Consider the following 21,587-nt stretch of genomic DNA (forward strand, 5'->3'; position numbering starts at 1 on the left):
CCTTGCCCAATTTCGTTTATCTCAACAGACTAGTGATTTCGTGCAAATTGTGATATATCAAGCAAACCTCGACATATTTCTGTTAGATACATAGCCAAAGTGGGGGGAAGTCCGCGTTTTACAGAAAAACATGCGGGACCGATGGCGGGATCGAATCTCTGTTTTCCAGCACAGAAGCCCAAGGCTCCATAGTCATTAGACCAAGATCGCTTTTTTTTCTTCTTGTTGTTGTTCATGTTAGGCCACACTCGCACGTACATACGTTTCTCTCGTGAAATTGCTCTTCAATGTATATATATACATTCTGTTGATTTAATTTTAAAACTTAATTTCACCATATTTTTTACCTCCTAATTAAGAATAATAAAAGCGTACAGCTGCAGAACATATGAATAATGTTCAGTTCTTTCGTGACTTTTGTCAAGTTTACAGATCTGAGGGCGCCATGCGAAAACTCACCATGGGAACATCAAATGCAACCTATTCAGACACTTGTAAATTACGCCTGGTGCATCACGTTGTGAAAAAGAATGGCAGAAGTGAATTCCCACTGCACATAACGACATGCACCGAGCAACAATACCCAACGATTTACTTTTTTTTTTTACTGTTACATTTTGCACACTGTATTCAAGCTTGCAGCACAATCCCAATCAGAAGTGTTTCAAGATGTATGCGAGACATTTTAAATATCGTTACCTTCAACAATGCTTTTAATGTTGATGCACAACACGTACATTCTTGGCGTACACACAGCACCTTAGATGGTTAATTAAGTTAATGTTAATTAGTTAACATTATATATGATCAATTGTTTAATCGGTAGACGATATCATGTATTTCTCTATGTCTCCTGCCGCTAATAATTAATTCGTTGTCTAAACAAACAAACAAAAAAGATAAAAAATATTCTTACACCGCTCACTTCTAACAGATGGCTTTAGTTTTCCACTGAAATGTGTGCACTAGATGCTTCACTTGGTGCTTTTTTATATTTTGTGCACTTTTTAATATGCTACTCAGCAGATCACAGTGCACTTGGTGACTGAAAAATTCGTCATTGTTATGTGTAATGCAAGAGCTTTTTCCCTGACATCATTAGTCGATGAACACCGTTTCATCAAAATATGTTATCATGACCATGTTGTCCTACGTCACACATTGGCTCTCTGCGCATGCGCGGAAGTTGTTTTTTTTTTCTAGGCGTTTCTGAGGCTGTCATTAAACAGTTGGTAGTATGGCGTTTCAGGGTCTTCTTATTTCTGTCCCCTTTCACGAAATGTATTTCGCGCCACAATCAATGTTACCTAGAAAAAACTGTTCACAAGTTCTTCGTGAAGTCTACTCGTAAGTTTGAAATGTGCTGCTTGAGTACTTTGAAACAGTTAACGTCACCTTTGCTTGCCATATTGCACAATAGTGTCAAGAAGAGAGACAAAAAAGAATACTAAAAAGTGTTCCACATGGTGGAAGCCATCGTTTACAGATAGTTTCTAAAGTATCTATGAAGTATCCTAAAGAATTCATAAACGTTGGTGAAAGCGGCTAGTAAACGTGAGGTGAAGTGATAGCTCATTTGCAGAGTTTCAAAATTCGCGGCAACTTCGCAATACCGCACATAAAAGTAAAACAAATAAAGTGGTACGCATACGCTCTGCTTTATTTTCCTGGCATAAAAAAAAACAAAGTTGTTTTGCTGGATGCTAGAAGCAAACACGGGCTGAAAAAAAAAAATGGAGAAATAAGGAAATAAAGAAACGTGAGTGCTGCTGCGGTCGTTCGTTTGAACGTAATGGCGGCATTTGTTGTTACGCCACAGCTTAGGGGCAGTTTAGTATAAATATGGTAGAAATATTGTTTACGTTTATGTAGTGAGCCGGGGTATTGCTAACCGCACAGTGTGTACAGTTTGCTGACATACTTACCGATGAGATGAGAGACTCGGACGTCTATTCTTTGCGTGTGCGTGCGCAGTTTTTGCGGTGAAACCAGCGTGGTTTTGTTTTCTTATCTTCGTGCGGTACTACCCTCCGAGACTGCTGAAACAGTAGGGCGTTGTCGTGCTTCTTGTGTGCGACAGACGCTTACGACTTCGAGTCATGGGTGTCAAGGACCTGTGGGAAGTACTGTCGCCCGTCGCCCACAAGGTTCAGCTCGACGATCTTCGGGGCAAACGACTGGCCGTCGATTTGAGCGGCTGGATCGTCGAGAGCGAGCAAATGCGTCCCAAGATACGCCAGCCGGTAATTAGGTAAGCGCTCGTGCTCGGTTTCGTACTTGTAGCAAGAGGTTCACGTCTTCAACCCGTACACCCGTACCCGTACCGAGTATTTCGGCCTGCCTCTGTGCATGTGGCAGTCTCTTGATTGCTCGTACTGGGTTACTCTAATCGTCATCAACACCACGTTGTGTTCGATTGTTCGACCACAGAAGTTGAGCTGACGCCGAATGTGTGATGGCCATTGACTTTTGCAGCAAAAATGTGGGCACGTTGATCGAGGCGGACCAAATATGCGCCGACGGCTACGACGTCGGCAATCTTATTAGTGCGGACAGGCGTCGTTGCGGTTTCATGGCCGAGTACTTTATAAAGCCCCCCGTCACCGTGCTGCTGACGCTGCCTTGCCCGACCGAGCTGAGTTGCGTAGTGGTCGGTCTAATTCGCGGTCCAGTCAAACTGACCGGCTTCGAGATCTGGGTGTCGCACACCGGTGTCGGCGCTACGTCGCCGCCACAGGACGACTTTGTTCTGGTCGGCAAGAAATATGAAGCCACGGGCGACGTCGTTCAACTGCGCAACAGGTGTTACGTTCCAAGAGGGCCATTCGCGAGCCTGATGCGAGATGGCAGAACGCCTTCGTTTGCATACGACTCGCATGGAACGGGTGAAACCCTCAAGACTGCCTATTGCAAATACGTGTGCCGGATAAAGCTGAAACTGACCCGCGCTATGGGCAGCGCCTCTATTGGACTAGGCTCCTTGCAAGTCTGGGGTCAGCCGATGGCTGCCCTTTGCAGCTTAGCTGCCCAAGACGAACTGATTCGCCAATTCCTTAGTAGTTCCGAAACCGTCCCTAACTTCAGTCATGAACATTCGGCGACTGACCAACGCCGTTTGCACCAGACGTCATCTTCTGCGTCGACTGTTCCGGAGCAGGCGAAGTCATGTGCACTACCACCGAAGAGCCAGTGTGAACAAAAGGGCGAAGTTACTACCGGCGAGTTTCAGATTCCGACAGACTTTCAGGACGCTTTGACTTTTGAACTGATGACGCAACCAGTTGTACTGCCAAGTGGCCAAGTAGTGGACCAGTCGACGTTAGATAAGCATGTCGACACAGAGGAAAAGTGGGGTAGACCGCCAACAGATCCCTTCACTGGAATAACGTTGACGGGTATTAATTGTCCCAAAAGCCTTCCTGAACTCAAGAGCCGCATCGACCACTTTGTGGTTCGCAACTTGGAGCAACTGGGGAACATTCCAAGGACGTTGGGAGGAAGCCCGGCTGGGGCAGTGATCAGTGCAAGGCCCTCTGGTCTGATTTCGTTATCACATTCTGAACGTCCCTCATCATGTCAGGCTTTGAATGAGTCTACGGCATGCGTCAGTACGAAAGATGAAACTTGCTCATCTCAGAACTGCCGTAGACCAAGCCATCTTAATGCATTTAACTCTCAGGGATCAAAAGCTGGTATAACCGGACTTGCAGGCAAATTGGGTGCAGCGACTTCTTCTACTTCAAACTTGGTCAACGCGCATTCTAGTTTTGACAGTGTGGATCAAAGAGTGCTTCAAGGACATCGGATACGCAAAGGTGCGATTTCAAAATTGTCTGTTTCACCCACCACATTGCCAAAAGCCATGCCTGTACCACAGTTGACCAAGCAACATGCCGCATTCATGTCAGATGCATCATCAAGCAGCACCAAGCAGAAGAAGTTGGGAGAAGGTGAGAAACGTAAGCTTGAGTCAGAAGTGAATGTTCCCGAGGCCAAGCAACCACGATGTGATCTCAAAACACACGAGGAGCGCCTTGCTGACAGCCTGTCAAGTTCTCTGGCTGAAACACTGCAGAGGATAAGGAACAGTGCTCAGCAAAAACGAAAAGTTCAAGAAACAGACGGTGACCTGTGCTGGGCATGTAAGGTGTCGCAGTCGACACATCGTGTACCATGTGGTCACCACTTTTGTCGTAGCTGCTTAATGAATACTGTTAGGAAGGGACAGTGTACCTGTGGCAAGTTGTTTCAGTCGTCTGAAGTTGTTCGGGTGCACTGTTCTGAGCAGAATCGAGAATGAAACTATATTTATATCTTGTTCCGGATTTCATGACCTGCTCATTTACAGCAGCTGGTAATTTGTGTTTTTGTATTAAGAATATTGTGCAGCCATCATAACTCTGTCGGTGTTGAAAAGGTGAAAACCTGGTGCTTGTCATGTCTTGTACTTTGTGTTGTAAACGAAGGCTGTCACTGCCTTTTTTGTTTACTTGTGATGTATTGTTCAATCTAACATATAAGATTCACTGAAATGCAACTAATGTTTCTGAGCCCTCATTAAAAGCAACACTAAAGGCAAATATTATAGGGACTCTGCAGTGCTTTTTGAACATGGTAAATAAACTTTCCTAGTTGCTGGACGATAGTTCATCTCTACGGATGCAAACCGTTTCGTCCGAAAGAGCATATGCCCTTCGAATTCTTGTGCTTACTATTTTGCCCCCTTATGAGCACAATGGCTGTTGTTCATACTTGTTAAAGGGGCCTAAACACTTTTCTAGCTAATCATCGAATGACATCATTATTAAGTTATGTCGCCTCACGAATCTCCTGCTGCAAAACTTTTTCGAATCGTCCAAGCACAAGTGAAGTTAGGTGTAGTTATCGGACCGATCAACAGCTTTCTCTCTCATTTCCACTAGCGTGCTGGAAGCTACACAGGGGAGATGGTAAGAAGGTGCAATGTCCCACTGGCCCTGCAGCAAGGTTGAATGCCTCGGCAGCAAGATGGCTCATGGCAGCACCCTGTAAGGGTCGTGGTATCTACGCTACGCTTTTCATCTTAGAGGCCATGCACAACAGATGCAGCAACACGCAACTGTTGTGTTTAGACCAGCAGTGCAAATATGAAATGTATTTCTGTATTTTTCATATTGCAGACACATATTTTTCATTTATTTAACTCAAATGAGCAATAATTGTATTACTCGGAATGTTCTCGTGATCACAAAATCACCCACTTTCTGTTGTGGGTCCAGCTGCTTGCGATGACGCTGCACGATGACATTGCAGAAGCGAGAGCAAGCGATTTTTCTCTGCTTTTGACACGAGGTTGTAAATTCCCTGCTGCGTGCGGGGCAATACTATTTCGCTCACATGCTCACAGGAGCCTCATTAACAGATAAGCAATGTTTCCTTACTATGTTCAAAAAGTGTTTCAGGGCCCCTTTATGGCGTTACAAATAAGGATTTTCTTTCTTTTTTTGGCAGGAGCAAAGATAGAAGAGATCTCTTAACTAATTGGACAGTGGTGCTATCTGGTGGTGGAGAAAAATACCACTGTGCCCACACTATGGTTTCCGAGAGTAAGCTGTGTTAGTGTGGCAGACTGATACCTGAAGCCATACGCACAGTGAAGCATAGCAGGGTGATTGGATGGAGCAGTGTGGGCATTGCTTCTTGTTGGCACTGTTCTACACTGGTAATTCAGTAACAATGACAGTATGGTTAAATTTAGGTGAAATTGGTTGCTGGCAAAATGTAATACAACGAATGCTTGGCAACATCTTGTATTTAACCTATCTGTAGACCTAGCAGGGCAGCACACGTTACTGCAAATGCTCCATTACTGAACACTGCTCTACATATCGCAGCATAGTGACTCAAGCTGTCATAGGTGTGGTAGTGGCCACTTAATAAGTATTAAGCCATTAGGTGCTAAGTTATTATACTGTGACCATTGCCACTTGATGAGCACTCAAACCTTTAGATGCAAAATTATTGTGCTGTAAAGTGGCCAGACATGTTGAATTTTGTTATTGTCTGATCATTGTCCATTTAATGCGATGCGATACAAGGACAAGAGGATGATGCACACAAGCATCCTTGTCCTTGTCTCTTCCTTTGCCGGCAAGTATATCGCATCAAAGTAACAATGGAGCACTAAATAGTATAATCCTTCCTATCTAACATAACACAATTTCACATTGTTTTTGCTCAGTTTTTTGTATAGCTTGGCACATAATGGCTTGGATGCTTACCTTGAAAATCCTACAATTTGCTGAATGTCAGAAATAATGTTGCAAAAGTACCAGGCCAGAAATTTCACCAAAATGTCACCAGACGCACAGGAATACAATTACCTGCAGCGAATACTTCTTCACTCTTAATGCCGCCACACTTTCAGGCACTCAAGCCTGTCAGAGCTAAGTTTATGTGAGGCCTTGGGGAATGAAATGCTGCTTCAATCATGGAATCATGTAAAGTGCATTAGTGCCAGGCATCTAAGAAATCTGGAACATGTGTGGCGTACTTGGCATATGCCCGGGAGTGACAGACACTACCTCATTTCCTAGAAAGCATTGGCAAGCGGCCATATTGGGGCTCATGGCCAACTAAAAAAGAGATGACTAGAGTGTTTGGGGAATTTTCTTCCACCCATTCTGGAAAATAAGCATGGAATTGATGACAAAGTAAAGAAACAGGACACATGCTTGGTTGGTGTGTCGTGTCGTTCTTCTGTGTCTTGTTATCCATTTTACATTTTTTTTCTAAAATGAATCTATACCAACTAGCTTGGTTCATGCTGTTCCAATACCTTGCATTCTACAGACCTAAACATGCATATTTAGGAAGGCCATTGCATCACATACTTAATAGATGTGTTCTTTTGCTCTTATTCCCTCCTCCCCTGTGCGGAGTAGCCAACTTAAATGCAGCACCAACCCTGCTGCCTTCTCTGCTGTTAAATTGGTTCAGGTACCCAGTTCCAACGCTCAGTTCTATGGTTATGGTACCCGAACCCTACATCGCTATGCCTTCGGCTTGTTCAACGGTGCCTGCTATGTTTCCTTGTCGCATGAAGGAACCTATTCTTTCGTTGCAACAAACTACTCGGCTATGGGATCAAGCTGGTATTTGTGCTCGAGGGTACGGCTCCAGAAGTGAAGGAGGAAACGCTGTCGCAGAGGAACCAAGCACGCGGCGGTGAAGGTTCGAAGTTCAGCGGCGGAATGCTCACAAGGCGTCGTCCTGCACTCCAAGCCATGTCAAGTCAGGCAAGTAACCAGAAGGTGCAGGGCAGGAAAGAATTGGAATGAAAAGTAAATTACAGCACTTAACATCCCAAGGCAACAGATGGGCTATTAGGGTAGTTGCAGAGGGGGCTCAGGTTTAATTTTGAATGCGTGGGGTTCTCTAATGTGCACCGGAATACAAGTACACAAACATTTTTGCATTCCGTCCCCCGTAGAAATGTGGCCTCGGCAGCTAGGAATCGAACCCAAGCCCTTTTGCCCACTTGTATAAGGCCACTGTGGCAGGTGCAAGGCAGGAAAAGAGTCTAGAGAAAAGGACAATAAAAACAAAAACTAACCTCCCGTCCTCGTTCTATACATGTGGCACTAGGGCTGGCTGTCTTGATGACGCTTTTATACAGGTCTGACATTAATGATCTCCTTGATTTACTCATCACATTGCACTAATGAGAAGATGACAATCAAAGCAAAATTTTATTTATCTTGCTGAACAACTCAGGAAGTTTTATGCACTTGTGCAGAGTATGGCTAAACCTCATGAGCCTTTGAAAGCATGTCAGTGTTCTCTGAAAGTAAACGTTACCTGCAAAAGCATGGTTTCACATGAGGACATTTTTTTGCACCAAACTTCGGTAAAAAAAAGAAAAGTTTATTTTTGCATGTAGGCAGAGATAAAGTACACGCATGTAGGCAGAAATAAATGATCATTTGAGCATAGTGAGGCCAGTAGTGAACAAACATATTGGATTAGTATGAATTAAATTAGGCATGCTTTTCATTTTACTAACAGTATATGTTCCAGCACCTTTTGCTGCATCCGCTGATTGCAGGGGGCCAACCAGCATAGAAGGCAATGCCTGATTTGCGCACAAGGCTGAAACCTGCCCTTGTTTTTGTGCTGAAGTCAAAGTGCGAAGGGACAGATTTTTCTACAGGAGAGTTGGTTACCATGAGCAAGCGAGGTCTGAGGTTGTGCCACTCTGTGTAGTAATTGTTGCTGCAATACCAGTTGGGTGCTTCGCTTCATATGAGGTCATTCTGTACGAAACGTGGATGAAACAGCAAGAGATCATTTTATACTACTAGACCTGTATATGGCATTTGTATGTTACCTTTGCACTGCCTGCTTCTTGTGCTTCTAAGAAGCTGTCGTGCCGCCTATTGGCAACTTTTTCTACCAGTCTGTGGTGTTCCCTAAATGTAAGCTGGCTTATTGAGTTGGTGTACAAGAAGAATATGGACGAATAAAATAGGTGATGTTGTGTCATCTCCACTGTACACGGTCAAGTTTATGACCTTTACAAGAGAAAAAAAAGAAAGGTTTGTGCGGGGCATAATCACAAAGTGCATGCACATTCAGTCAATTGCTTATGTGCAAGAACTCATGCAATTGGCATCATTAGAGCAAAACAGCAATGCAGCAGCTAGAAGAAAAATTTGTGTAATGAACAAAAGATAAAGCAAGCAGAGGAAATGCAGGGAGGTCAACCAAATGAGCATGCAGTTTGCTATCCTTCATTGGGGTAAGGGAAAGGGAATAGAAAGAGGGAGTGAGAAAACATGAACGATAAACCAAGTTTATTCCACATTAAAATGTGCGGAAGACGCTGCGGTGGAAAGGGAGGGGTATTATTGCAAAAGGGGAAGGGTGAGGCTGCCTCTGTTTTATTAAAGAACGTCCTGGAGGCAGCTAAGTGGGGGCTGCATGGCACTTGTGGTTGTTGCGGAGCCGATCGCCGACCGGTGGTGCCACCGGGTCCTGGAGGAACAACAGCAGTGCTCGCCAGAGCTTGGTGGCATGGTCCGGAGACGTGGTATCCGGGCAAGCCCAAGTCCGGAGAGAAGAAGGCCAGGGTCCCCGCTGTAAGGTGGCCAAGGCACAAAGCCTCGGTGGGGTGTAGAGGTGACACTCCCAACACAGGTGGTTGAGATCAGCATGACATTTGCACGTGGAACAGAACCCACTTACGGGTGTTAGTGTGCCACCACTGCGGAAACGGTTGAGCAAGGGAGAAGCAAACCCAGCATGCACAGATCTAGGAATTGAGGGAACAAGATCCTGGGAAATTAGGGTTAGGGGCTACAGAAGTGTGAAAAGCAGGCATTCTATTTATTTATTTATTTATTTACTCTTTAAGGACATCAAGATATGTCCAGAGTGCCCTGACGAAACAGGCAGATGACCTAAGTTCTATGTGCTAAGTACCCAGTTCAAGTACACCACCACTAGAAACCCATTGCTTTTTCTAACTTTAAGAGACACTAAACTCAGTCTGGCATTTCACATGTAAAACTTTCATAGTGAGCCATACTTAGTGCAATTGCCCTTCCTCTTGGCCACTGGCCCAAATAGGCCTCAAGCCATAATTCATTTATATTATTCTCTCTCTTTCTCTGTTCCCAAGCCTTGCCTGGTACTCGACCTTCCTGCTGTTTAAATAACGAAATGGGGAGTTGCTAAGACTGGTGCCATAGATGGACGGTCCATTATGAGAATGTGGGGCTTGCTTTGTGCAACCACAGGTGACGTTGCCAAGGGTTAGTTGGGACTGTTAAATGCACACGCTGTATGTTCTAGTAAAATGGGTTGCAAGCATAAGGCTGACATATTGCTTAGCCGTGATTACAAATATAGTACTGAGGAAATGAGCTATCTTTTAGAAATGGCCTTGTTGGAAGGAGCCAGCCCAAAGCAATAAGAAAAAATAATTATAATCATTTCCGTATTTTGTTACATAATCTATCTTGGACATCTTGAGCTGCTTCATGTGCCCTGTAACTTGGTGTCTCAATGCTATAGCTGCCATATCCGAAGTTATCGATGAATCTTTCTTGTTGCAACTATGAGCAAATAAAGTAAAGAAGCTTTATTTCTAAATTACTCTAGTCGAAATCATCACTGTTCTAGTCTTTCATTATGGTGTAGAGTCAAGTTGTCTGGGCCTGTTGTTGTCCTTTATGTGGAGAGCCATCAACGAATGTAGTGGGGGCAGTCTTTTTTTTTTTTTTTTCTTTGCACTTGCAATGACTTAGAGCTCTATGATATTTGCTTTGCTGTGATTTTAGTGCAGAGAGCTGCTTGACGTCCTGGGCCTCCCCTATGTGCAGAGCACAGGTGAAGCAGAGGGCACGTGCGCTTTTCTTGACAAGAATGGGGTGAGTCATCATTAGTTCGTTTTCTTTTCTTCTTCTGCCCTTGACTTCAGAGGGATGTATCTGGCAGTAAGCTGCAGTCATAAGCATTTGCCAGGGTAAAAGCTTGCCAGTGATTTACCAAACACACATTCATGCTGAATCACATTTAAAGAGATTGCAACATGGTGGCACAAGAAATCGGCAGACTTGGGTATGGTGAGTGGAGTCGCCAAAAAGGCGCCGCAATGTAGTGAACATAGTTCAGTGTTGTAGTCTCAATTCCTGCTTTCTTTATAACATTTAGTCATAATATCTGTCATATTGCCTTCTGTCAGTGCGTTGTGCATATGTAACACAAACCCAAGTGGTTCACTATTAGAAGCTCTTGCGTTCATTAGTCAATAGATGCAGGAAAGTGGTACTAGTTGAAGCTGGTCTTTGAATTGCATGAATTCCACTGTGCACACTACTATATGTTACTTTCCATATCATGGAGAGAGAGAGAGAAAGGTGTTGTAATTTTGCACGTGGAATGTGTAGCTCATCTATAGGATGGTTGTCTCTCTTGTATATGAGAACAGTGATATCAAAAGTCTTTACAGGGTACCTGTAATGTCTGTGGGGTTGCTGGAAAAAGGAATGAAGCATTTGCATGTGAAGATGTGCACAAACGTTTTTGGAATGTGGGAACTGTAGCAAGGCTGAGAAACTTTACATTCTAGGGATCCTGTGCCAAGTTAGATGTTGCAGAGCAAGTCCTTATACTCAGTTGCAGGATGGACCCTTTAATTGCAGGTGGCACACCTATGTAACAAAATATTTGAACTCTTACGCATTTTTTTATTTTAAAATCTGGAGTGGGTATGTGTGCTTTCACCTGCATGCCAACGAAGGTTCTTTCCCATATCCCTTACCTAACTTGTTGTACTGTTTCGAGCTGGCACCTAGTGTAACAAGTTTGCAGACTGGGTGAGTTGGAAGGTATTCGTGACGAACAGTGTGCATAAAGACAAATTATGCAGTTCGAATGCACAACTTGGAATCTATGCGAAGCGCAGCTTTTGTGAAGCGGTTAATAAAATGCTATAAATTTGCCCATTTAATTCCTGAATTTTTGACGTAAAGGAAATTGGCACTCTTGTGCTATGAAATGTGACACACGCGGCAGTCCCCTCGAGGAGCTAGTTGGCAGTGGCACAATAGAAGCATACATGCGATCAGAGCTGAATGGTTAGAGCAGCAGGCTTCCATGCTCGAGAACCGAGGTTCGATCCCGCCACCGGGCATGTAATTCAATTTCTTTCTTTAAGTGAGCTATTTGATCGGGCAGCAGCAGCACCCAGCTGCCACAGCCAATAAAGTTATGGAAGGTTCACAAAAAAAACTTTGCTTTAAAGAATGAGGGAAATGCTTGATAAACATGGTTATGTCATCAGAGGCACATTTATGACAGCAGAGCAGCACTTGTCCTGTGTTTTTATGATCTTGCATTTGTCTCCTTGCGAGCTGCCCATCATGAACACATTGCATGGTGTCACGTTTGCTACTTAGCTAACGTTTTCCGTCTTTGGCAGATGGTGGACGGCTGCATCACACAAGACGGTGATGCGTTTCTCTATGGTGCCAAGACGGTCTACCGGAAACTTTCCATTGAGGACAAGGTACCTTTGTGCTGTAGACTGAAATGGGAGCAGACAACATTTGTAGCAATACCTGGTTATCAAGCACACTCGTGAGCTGGCCACAGCACTCTGTCGCATTGCACTAAATGCTAATGAGAGAGTACGAAGCGAAAACGTTCTGAGCTTGGTGCAGCGCTATGCCAGAGGAGAGATGGGAGTCGATGCATAAAAGGCGGTACCGATGTGGAGGAAACTCACCATGGAAATGCATACCTGCCAATTTTCCAGAATTTTTCGTAAGGCTTGCAAATTTTTTGTACGAATGTTGAGTGAAGCTTTACAAAAAATAAATTCTGTAGATGAAAATGTTTCAAAGGGGTTGGTAAACGGGGACATGCAAAGAGCAAAATAAGGCATGGAAGAAATAAATTGTAATGATAGCTGCACTGTCTTCTTGTGGAAGTGCAAGACGCCATATAAACCAGAGAGTGCTTGCTTCTAGCAAGTTTATTGAGAATTTCCTGAACCAGGTGGAATTGGCTGCGGTGCACTCTTTGAAAAAGTCACTGTAATCTAAAAACATTCTGTTGCTTGTCAGTCGGCACTGCTCCAAGTTTGCTGCCGCTTGTGTGCTGCGTCTAGTGATAAATAAGCATTAAGCAACTGTGTATATATCCCAAGAAGGACGCTACATGGTACTCTCCCACCCCCTTTTCAATTTCTGTCTGTGGGATTCTTACCTAAAGTTGGCAGGCTGGCAGGTGTGGAAATGCATGTGGGAAGAGTGGGATGGGATGACCTCATAACAGGGCTTTGATGTCTAGCGTGCAAAGGTGTAGCTGGGAAAAGAGAACACTGAAACAGCTTGAAGAATGACGACTGTAGGTGATGATGATGATCATCAGCCTATTTTGTGTCCACTGCAGGATGCAAGCATCTTCTGTCAATCTTCACTTGCTCTTATCTTGTGTCATCACATTTCATTGTATGCTTCTATGTAAGTGATACATACAAAACAAATCAAGGAAAGGAACCGCAAGAAGAAAATAAACAATGAAAAAAAAATAGAGAAACATAATGGAAATAGAAACAAAATAGAGAAAATAGAGATCATTGTTGGTTGCCATAGTCCATTTTATTTTCAAGTGCTACTGTTGCTTGAGCACTGGTGTAGTTAGTTGCATGCGACATGAGAAGCATAAGGTGCCCTAGGCATGCAGCATACCTTGCATTAAATGTTTGCACATTTTGCAAAGCTCAAGAGAATCCCACATTTTTTATGCATCTGGAAGCTCACAGATATATGTAATTGTTTCAGCACAGTTTCGTAAGTGTAAAGGGACTGTTTCCAATAGCTTGTTGACTCTTGGATGAGACTGTACATTGAGGTTGGCACAAACAGTAGAAACTATGCAAAAGTGCAGTACAAAGCACTAATTGCATCGTCCTAACATCTCTGTTGTGCCTTTGTCTGACAAATGGCTAATTGTTGATATCATGAGTTTGATTGAAATCAGGGGATTTGTCTTACAATCTGCGTGCTAAATCTCTGCAGCCAACTAGACTCATGACTGGTTAACATCCTGCCTTCCTACATTCCTCTCTCTCTCTCTCTCTGCAGCATCTCACTAGCTAACACTGTACTACTTCTTTGTGAAAAAATTTCAGGACCCCCATGTCCTGTCCTACAAAATCGAAGACATTGAGAAAAAGCTCGGCCTGGATCGTAGGAAGCTTGTGGCATTGGCTGTGCTTGTTGGTTGCGACTACTTTGCTGGAGTCCACAGCGTTGGAAAGGAGACAGGGCTAAAATTGCTAGACAAATTTGGAGATACTGACTCCCTTGAAAGGTGAGAATCTGAAATCTGGACCACTCTGGAATCAAGTTCTATTGGTCGAAGGGGTTTAGACTTTTTGAAAAATTATTATGGGACTTATGCTAAGTTAGTAAGGATTGACGTGGTACAGCCACCACCAGGCTTAACCTGAACCACTAAGACATGTCTGCAGTGACTTACCGTATTTACTCGCATAATGATCGCACTCGCATAATGATCGCACTCGCGTAATGATCGCACCCCGAACTTGCCGCAGCGATATGTCGTGTGCTAATTCTAGCTAATAATGATCGCGCTTACCATCTGTCGAATGCTACGCGAACGACTCTTCAAGACAAGCCAAGCGGCCTGCACGCACCAAACATTCTTAAGTAGATGCCTCATTTCATTACTTTCATCACTTTCCGCACTTCCATGACAAAATGAGGTACAACCAAAATCGCCTTTATTATGGGTTGGCTTTATAATGGTTGATGTCAACAAAAACGATAAAGGCGCATTTCGATTCTTTTCATCTGCTTTTGCACTCGTGAGCACGCAACAAATCGCGCGCGGCAATGATAGTAGCCACGTTTACTCTGATACGTTAAAAGTGTACCCTATTCATACGCCGACGCTTGTAACACAGCTAAGATATTCGCCCACCCTTAGCGGAAACGTGCCGTATTAGGATAGTAGTGAAGACAGATGCCGCAGTTTCCGCAGCACGTCGGCCATGCATTTCTGTCACTGGCAGTTAAGCGCGCCCACCTGTTTCTGTCCCCTCCAAGTGGACATGGCTACGTTACTGCCGCATACTTGCCGATATTAACGATATTATTCATCACTGATACGGAAGAAACTGTTTCAATACACGTAATGTACTCACGAGAAGAAAAAAAAAATCGCGTTCGGCGCGTTCGGCTTGCTCCGCCGGCCGCCATTTTTGTTTTGGTGTCCCGCACCCGCAATCTCGCATCCCGCAGCAAACGCGAGGCGAAAAAAAAATTTTTTTTTTTCCGCGGGAAATTTAACCCGCGTAATGATCGCACCCCTGAATTTGCGTCAATTTTTCTGACAAAAAAAGTGCGATCATTATGCGAGTAAATACGGTAACTTCAACAAACATGAGATATCAGGAGCAAACATTGAATGCTTTGGAAGGAAGACACATTAAGCTAGCATAATTCAAGGCACATCAACCAGAAATCAACAGCATGCTCTGTAAGAGAAGCAAAACTAAAGCTAAAGGCTTGTTTGGGGTAAATATGATGGATTTTGCATGTGGGCATAGTTACAAATTTTGGTTATACCCTGGAACTTGTATGGTGCCGTGTAGTGAGAGCTTATGGAAATAATTATTTATTATTCATTATTGGAGGAAATAGAAGAAATTGAACTGTCCTGTTACTTGCCACCAGGGGTGCGATCGGAGATGGTTGTTCGGCACGTTCGTTCGGTTACCGGCGCGCGCAATTGGCCTACTCCGCGCCGACGTCGCCAGCCGCGGGGCGCGGCCACGTTTTTGGTGACGTCAAAATGACGACACACTCCTGTCAATTATCCTCCTACTGACATTTCGTCTGCTAGGCGCCGAACCCGACGGGAGCTGGGAAGTTTGGAGCGATCATACGGCTTCGCATGGCGCGCCTGGTGGATTGGATTGGATCCAACAGGCGGCTGCGGCATGGCACGTTTGAATCCAATCCATAGTTTAATTTGAGAAAATGGCGCTTCGGTTGGGAACTTAGGTTGTTGCGCTGGCGTTTCTAGAGGAAGGAGGAGAGCGGGTGGAGATGCGAAAAGCGTTTGAAGAAATAGCAGAAAGTGAATTCAGGCATCATTTTTGTTTCTCGAAACAAATAATTTGTTGGTTGTACAGAGAAATCGACCCCATCATCTGTGCCAGCGAGCCACTGGAATGTTGTCGCTGCCTCTTGAAAAGTGCGCCACTCTTCCTGTCGTTTCTTTTTTTCTTTTTTCTTCTAGCTGTGCGCGACACCACCTAAGGACGACCCAAAGAAACTGATAGTTACAAATTGCAGTAGTCACACGTACTACTATTTGAAAACGTGTTTGGGCTTGAGAAGTAAAAATACATTTTTTTAGATAAAGATTTCATTCATTTGGAAGACGAGAAACATTTCGTTTTGTAGTATACTGTCTGCAAGCAGACAACAAACGACGGAAGTAAACTTCCAGAGAAGTCACCGCTTCCTGATTGGTTGCTCTCTCCACCCCGCTGTCACAAATTTTGCATACTGCAACTTTGTGACGTTGGAGCAACTGAACAGAATGCATATCGAACAAAATATCTCCGATCGCGCCCCAGGAGGCGAGCATCAGTGCCAACACAGACACTCTCCCCCTTTGCCTGAACTAGCATCCACTAGCGGCATTTCTTCGCTGCCTTCTCCCATACTAGAGCCAAGGGACCCCATCATGTTCATGTGGCAATCCCCACCTCCTTTTTTTTCTTCTCCTTTGTTGCTGTGTGACGAATTTCCAGTGGTGGAATTTCGCATTTGATGATTAACTGAACTCATGTGCCACGGTCGGAGATATCACAAGCAGCCCGTCTTGCATAGAGGCGTTTATGCATGGGACCTTGACTCTCACTTGAAGCGTGGCTCCCTCGAGAGAAATTGCACGGGCGCTTTTGTTTGAAATTTAGAAAGCTACGAAAGCAAAGCACACACAGGACAGCATGTAATAGGTCTAACGAATGAGTCCCGCAGTCTCATCTGCATCTTTAGAGGAGCCCTGAAACACTTTTTTGAACATACTTTGAAAACATTGCCTACCTGTAGAAGAGGCTCCTGTGAACACGTTAGCCAAATATTATTACACTGCATGCAGTAGGGAATTAACAATCTCATGTCAAAAACGGTGAAAGATCGCTTGCTCTCTCCTCTGCAATGTCGTCATGCAGCATCGTCACAAGCAGCAATGCCCACCGACAGCTATTGGCTGATTTCTTGATCACGAGAACATTCTCAGTAATACTGGTATTGCTTATTTTGAGTTAATGAAATGAAAAATCTCTGTGCTGCCAGTCTACACCCAACAGCTGTGCTTAGCTGCATCTGCTGCTCATGGCCTCCGAGGCAGCAGCAGCGAGCTGCGTAACATATTCTACCGCGGCTGCTAAGGGGTGTCGCGATGAGCACTCACGCCACCGAGACTCTCAACTTTTGGGTGGGGCTTTGTCACTTTGGCTTTTCCCCTGTGTAGCTTCCAGCACGCTAGACGAGACTAAAGGCTCATCGCTGCAATAACTACACCTAACTGCACTTATACTCTGAGGATTTGAAAAAAAATTCCAACAGGAGATTCATGAGGTGACATCCTCTTATGGTGAAGTCATTCTATAATTAGTTAAAAAGGTGTTTTAGGGCCGCTTGAAGCTGTGAAACAAAAAAACATAAAAATCTTAGTTACCACGGCATTTCTATTAAAAATAACACATGAAATACATTGCTCAGCCGTAGATTTCAATTTTATTTGTTTCATGTACTCTTCTTTGTTTTGCCAAATGAATAAATGTCACAAGTACTAGCAAGCTTCATTGATTCAGTATCTACGCTGAGAAACCGAAATGAAAATTGCTGTCGAGCTCTGCCGTACTACTTTGCGCAGGAACGCAGGAGCTCTGCCCCTGCAGCTTTCCCTTCATTGCCATTACGTGAACACTTTCTCGGTTTTGTATGAAGTGACATCAAATTAACATGGTGATGAGACATCAAATGCATCTGTACAACCCTTTTCATGTACTATATGAGCCGACTCTGTAGTATACGTGGCACTGGGTTGTTACAGACAGAAAACAGTATAGCACTAAAGTCCTAGATGGTGACGTATAAATGCTTCGTAAGAGAGTCTGCTGGATGTCTAACATTTTTACTGCTCCCATGTTCCAGAAGTTCTTGTGGTGGGGTGTACACAAGTCCGAAGCTGTGACGGTGTGACTGGCTTTGTCATTTGAATTCTGACAGGCAGGGGTCTTTGATGCAGGCTACGAGACTGGACGCGGGATTCGAAGTATTCTGATCTGCAGGAGGTGCTTGACAGAAACTGCAAGAAAAAGTCGCACTGTGGAAACTGCCAGCATCCTGGTGAGTATCAGTGCTGTTGGTTTTTGTTAGCCTGTCCTGCCTGATACGGTTTCCCTTCATGTGTGGAATGTACAGGTGCAGGGGCATAGTCATGTGCTTCATGATGCATTTTGTTCCTGTCCTTTTAGTTTCCTGTATACAAGGGGGGGACCCAAAAATAACCGGAATTTCGTCATAAAAGCGTGGACATTATTTTTTTTAAATACAACGTTAATCACCCTCAAAGTACTCTCCATTAGTACTAATGCACTTGTCCAAACATTCATTCCATTGTTGGAAGCACCTTGCAAATTTGACCTCTTTTATACCTGCTAGTGCAGTCGGGACATAGCGTTTTACTTCAACATCGGCAAAACGCTTGCCTTTCAAGTCCCTTTTCATCTGACCGAACAGGTAGAGAGAGAGAGAGAGAGAAAGCAAGGACAGGAAAGGCAGGGAGGTCAACCAGAAGAGCATCTGGTTTGCTACCCTACACTGGAGGTGGGGGAAAGGGAAATAGAAAGAGGAAAAGGGAGAGAGTGAGCACTGAGTGCGTGTGGGTGGGACACTATGCACAGGGACACTATAAACGGTCTCTTAAGCCGGTGCACTTCAAGTATTGTACTAATGCACTACAAACAGGTAGAAGTTCGCAGGAGTCGAATCTGGTGAATAGGGCGCGTGGGTTAAAGTAGTCGTCTGCATTGAGGCCCTAAACCGCCGAACACTGAGAGCCCTGAGCGTTGTTATCATGCAGGAATCACTCACCGAAGTTCCACAAGGTCGTGCTTTTTTGCGTTTTTGCCATTTCAACACCTCCAAATGGAACTGTTGGTTGACGGTTTGGTTTAGAGGGACAAATTCTGAGTGTACAATCCCCTTGATGTCAAAAAAAACAAGTCAGCATAGTCTTCAAATTTGATTTAACCTGATGAGCTTTTTTTGGATGAGGTGACTTTCATTGACGTATCTGTTGTTTACTTTCGGAGTCGTACCTATAGCACCGTGGCTCATCACCTGTGATGATTTTGTTGAGAAACTCTGGATCATCTGTGACTGCATCCTTCATTGTATGCGACGATCCCTTTGCTCTTCGGTGAGAAGTCTGGGCACGAACTTAGCAGCCACTCGTTGCATTCCAAATCGCCGTGCAAAATACACTGAACGGAGCTCCAAGGTAAGCTGGATAAGTCTTTGAGCTGGTCGATTGTTCTGCGTCGATCTCCCTCGATAAGATCAGATTTTAGCGATGTTGTCCTCGGTTCGCGCACTTGAAGGACAACAGTAACGGGGCTGATCTTCATGGGTCATTTACCCCCTTTTAAACCAAGCAAGCCATTCATACACTTGCGTTTTACTGAGAGCATGTTCTTTGTAAGCTGATTGCATCATCACAACAGTTTCTGCTGCGTTCTTGGCAAGTAAAAAGCAAAACTTCACAGCCACACGAGTTCACTACAGACACACACACAAAACTGCCCAAAAAACAATATGCGTCGTTGTTGGTTGATGCCAGCCACTTGGCATACTGACTCAGGAGCGGTCCTCCCGCAGCACCCTAGCAGTGAAACCTCGTACTACAAGTACACAATGCGCAAGAGTACGCTTCTGGTTGCTTTTGGGTCACCCCCCGTATGTGAAGCTAAGAATGTTTGTAACAAAGAAGATTCCCGCATACTGTTTCCAACTTCACTATCTGTTGGCTTCATGCAAAATTGACTGAACTTTGAGCCGTCAGTTCAACTGATTCACGTTGCACGTTACTCGTACCAGGTACGCAGAAGTCGCACCACACTGGTGGGTGCATCATGTGCTCGACTGATGCTGCCTGTGTAAAGTCGGTGGTCTCCAACTGCACGTGCGAGTGGCATAAGGCAGAAGCTGTGAAAAGCCAGTGGAGGACAGAGCTCGATGTCCGAAAGAAGGCACTCGACGAGTATGACACGTTCCCTCCAGAAAATGTGCGTTTTCATGTGATAACCTCTTGCTTATTAGCAGGCACTTAAGTCTAAGTCAATCTTGATAACAATTAATCAATTCTAATTACTTTTACATTCCTGAAATGCTAAATTATAATCACTTGTCAATACTGTGTAATGTTGTAAATGTATCTGCATCACCTTGTGTCTTTCTCGAAAATGGTGGGCATGTTTTAAATTCTATTGAACCTTGCAGTAACAAAATTATTGAGAAAAAAGAAAAAACTGTTGCGGGAATTTTGTTATCGTGAAAATTATACAGAAAAGTACGTGCCCTTGCAAATACAAAACTTGACTTCCTAAATACAGTAATATTGCTGTACTTCATCTTAACTTGCAGCTGCTTAAGCGCTCAGTTTTACTTTACCTGTTGCTGTTGGCAATATTGTGCTTCTTTATGTGTTAAAATTTATTCTGTAAACTATTTTTGGTGCCACAAATGTGTTTTTTTTTTGTTTTTTTCCCAATTGGAACAGGTTGCGAGTCTTACAACTTTCTAACAGGTTTTTTGGGTCCCACAAGTGATTGATTCCTATCTGTTCGAATTCAGTTATAACAAGTGCACTTTAAAACTTTCATCATGCTGTGCATCAAAGCAGTTACACTTAAAGCGCAAAGCAATGACAGCGATAGCTGTATTTTTTGCACCGTCATTCACTGACTGCATGCCAAATTATGAATAAAGAACTAGAGGACAGCCATTGGTGGCTTCTAGCAAGCTTGAAGTGAAATGTGTTTGCTGTGCATAGTGCATTCTAGGGAGTTCTGAGAGACAGATATGCAAAGCCTGTCGTGGCATCTAGGGAACCAAGTGCAATACGCTCCACATGGAAAGGAGTGCAAATTGAAGGGCCTGTACAAAGCATTGCCTGTGCAAACACCTTGCTTCTGTTTTTGGTATCCTGTAGAGGGCGCCCTAAACAAGTTTTGTATGGCCATCCGCACAGGTCATATCTGAGTTCCTGACCGACAGGGACGACATCCTGGGTGTTGACAGCTGCTGGCAGTTCCCTTCCGCAAAAAAATTTGAGGTGATCATTTGTTGTTTACCTGTACTGTCCCCATCTTTATTTAACCGGCATGATTAATACTTTAGTATGTACGTTTTCTAGAAATTCAGTAACATACTGGAATGAGTGTGATGCCTTTCAAGGAAAATAATTTCCGATTGAATTCTTGGAAAGAACTTGCTAGGAACAGAGATAAACGTGCCAGTGTTTATGCTCCTGGTGTCCCCTCAATGTATTGCTTTCTTTCAGTTGGAGAGAGAGAGAAAAAAAGCTATTTGAAAGAAGGCAGAAAGGTTGGCCTGAGCTGTAGTACTCTCTAGCCTGCTACTCTGCTCAGGTGGAGGGGGAATGGGAACATAAACATGTGATGAGAGGGGATGATGACATAGAAGAGGGATGCAAAACAGGGATAACAAGTTCAGCATTTTGATGATTATCAAGAAAGTGAAAAAAAAGTGTCATTCAGAAATGTCAACCAAGTAGCCACTGGGTTCCATATCCTGGCTGGTGTAGTGATTGACCTGCAACTTCATACAATGGCGTCAAGAAGAGGCTCATGTGGGCTTCTCACATTTCACCAGAGTTGAGGTGATGCCAATAGCAGTGCCATGCCTACCAATCCTTTCTTCTTTCTACAGTGTTTGAGGCTGGTATCATAAGAAGGTGACAAAGGA

General features: G+C 44.1%; 2 protein-coding genes across 4 annotated transcripts in view; both read left to right on the plus strand.

Moving 5' to 3' along the window:
- The first annotated feature begins 1,195 nt into the window (after positions 1–1,195).
- Gen (XPG-like endonuclease) overlaps positions 1,196–21,587 on the plus strand; it is a 30,926-nt gene continuing 10,534 nt past the window's right edge. The window contains exons 1-8 of one of the 3 annotated variants that reach the window (XM_050168166.3): positions 1,196–2,251; positions 7,085–7,277; positions 10,323–10,412; positions 11,966–12,052; positions 13,682–13,863; positions 17,845–17,945; positions 19,698–19,885; positions 20,851–20,934. In XM_050168166.3, the coding sequence (XP_050024123.1) occupies positions 2,100–2,251; positions 7,085–7,277; positions 10,323–10,412; positions 11,966–12,052; positions 13,682–13,863; positions 17,845–17,945; positions 19,698–19,885; positions 20,851–20,934 (1,077 nt within the window). In that variant the 5' untranslated portion in view covers positions 1,196–2,099. The remainder of the gene's footprint in view (positions 2,252–7,084; positions 7,278–10,322; positions 10,413–11,965; positions 12,053–13,681; positions 13,864–17,844; positions 17,946–19,697; positions 19,886–20,850; positions 20,935–21,587) is intronic. The other 2 variants (XM_055064459.2, XM_055064458.2) reach the window with 2 other exon arrangements.
- LOC126517878 (RING finger protein 37) lies at positions 2,300–4,640 on the plus strand. The gene has a single exon (XM_050167690.3). It carries the CDS (start codon positions 2,456–2,458, stop codon positions 4,298–4,300), a length of 1,845 nt encoding a protein of 614 aa, XP_050023647.1. The 5' UTR covers positions 2,300–2,455; the 3' UTR covers positions 4,301–4,640.

Source organism: Dermacentor andersoni, chromosome 11 (genome assembly GCF_023375885.2).
Source record: "Dermacentor andersoni chromosome 11, qqDerAnde1_hic_scaffold, whole genome shotgun sequence".
NCBI lineage: Eukaryota > Metazoa > Arthropoda > Arachnida > Ixodida > Ixodidae > Dermacentor > Dermacentor andersoni.

Coding starts and splice junctions, on each gene's coding strand:
- LOC126517878 (XM_050167690.3), top strand. CDS start 2,456: ATGGCCATTGACTTTTGCAGCAAAAATGTGGGCACGTTGATCGAGGCG.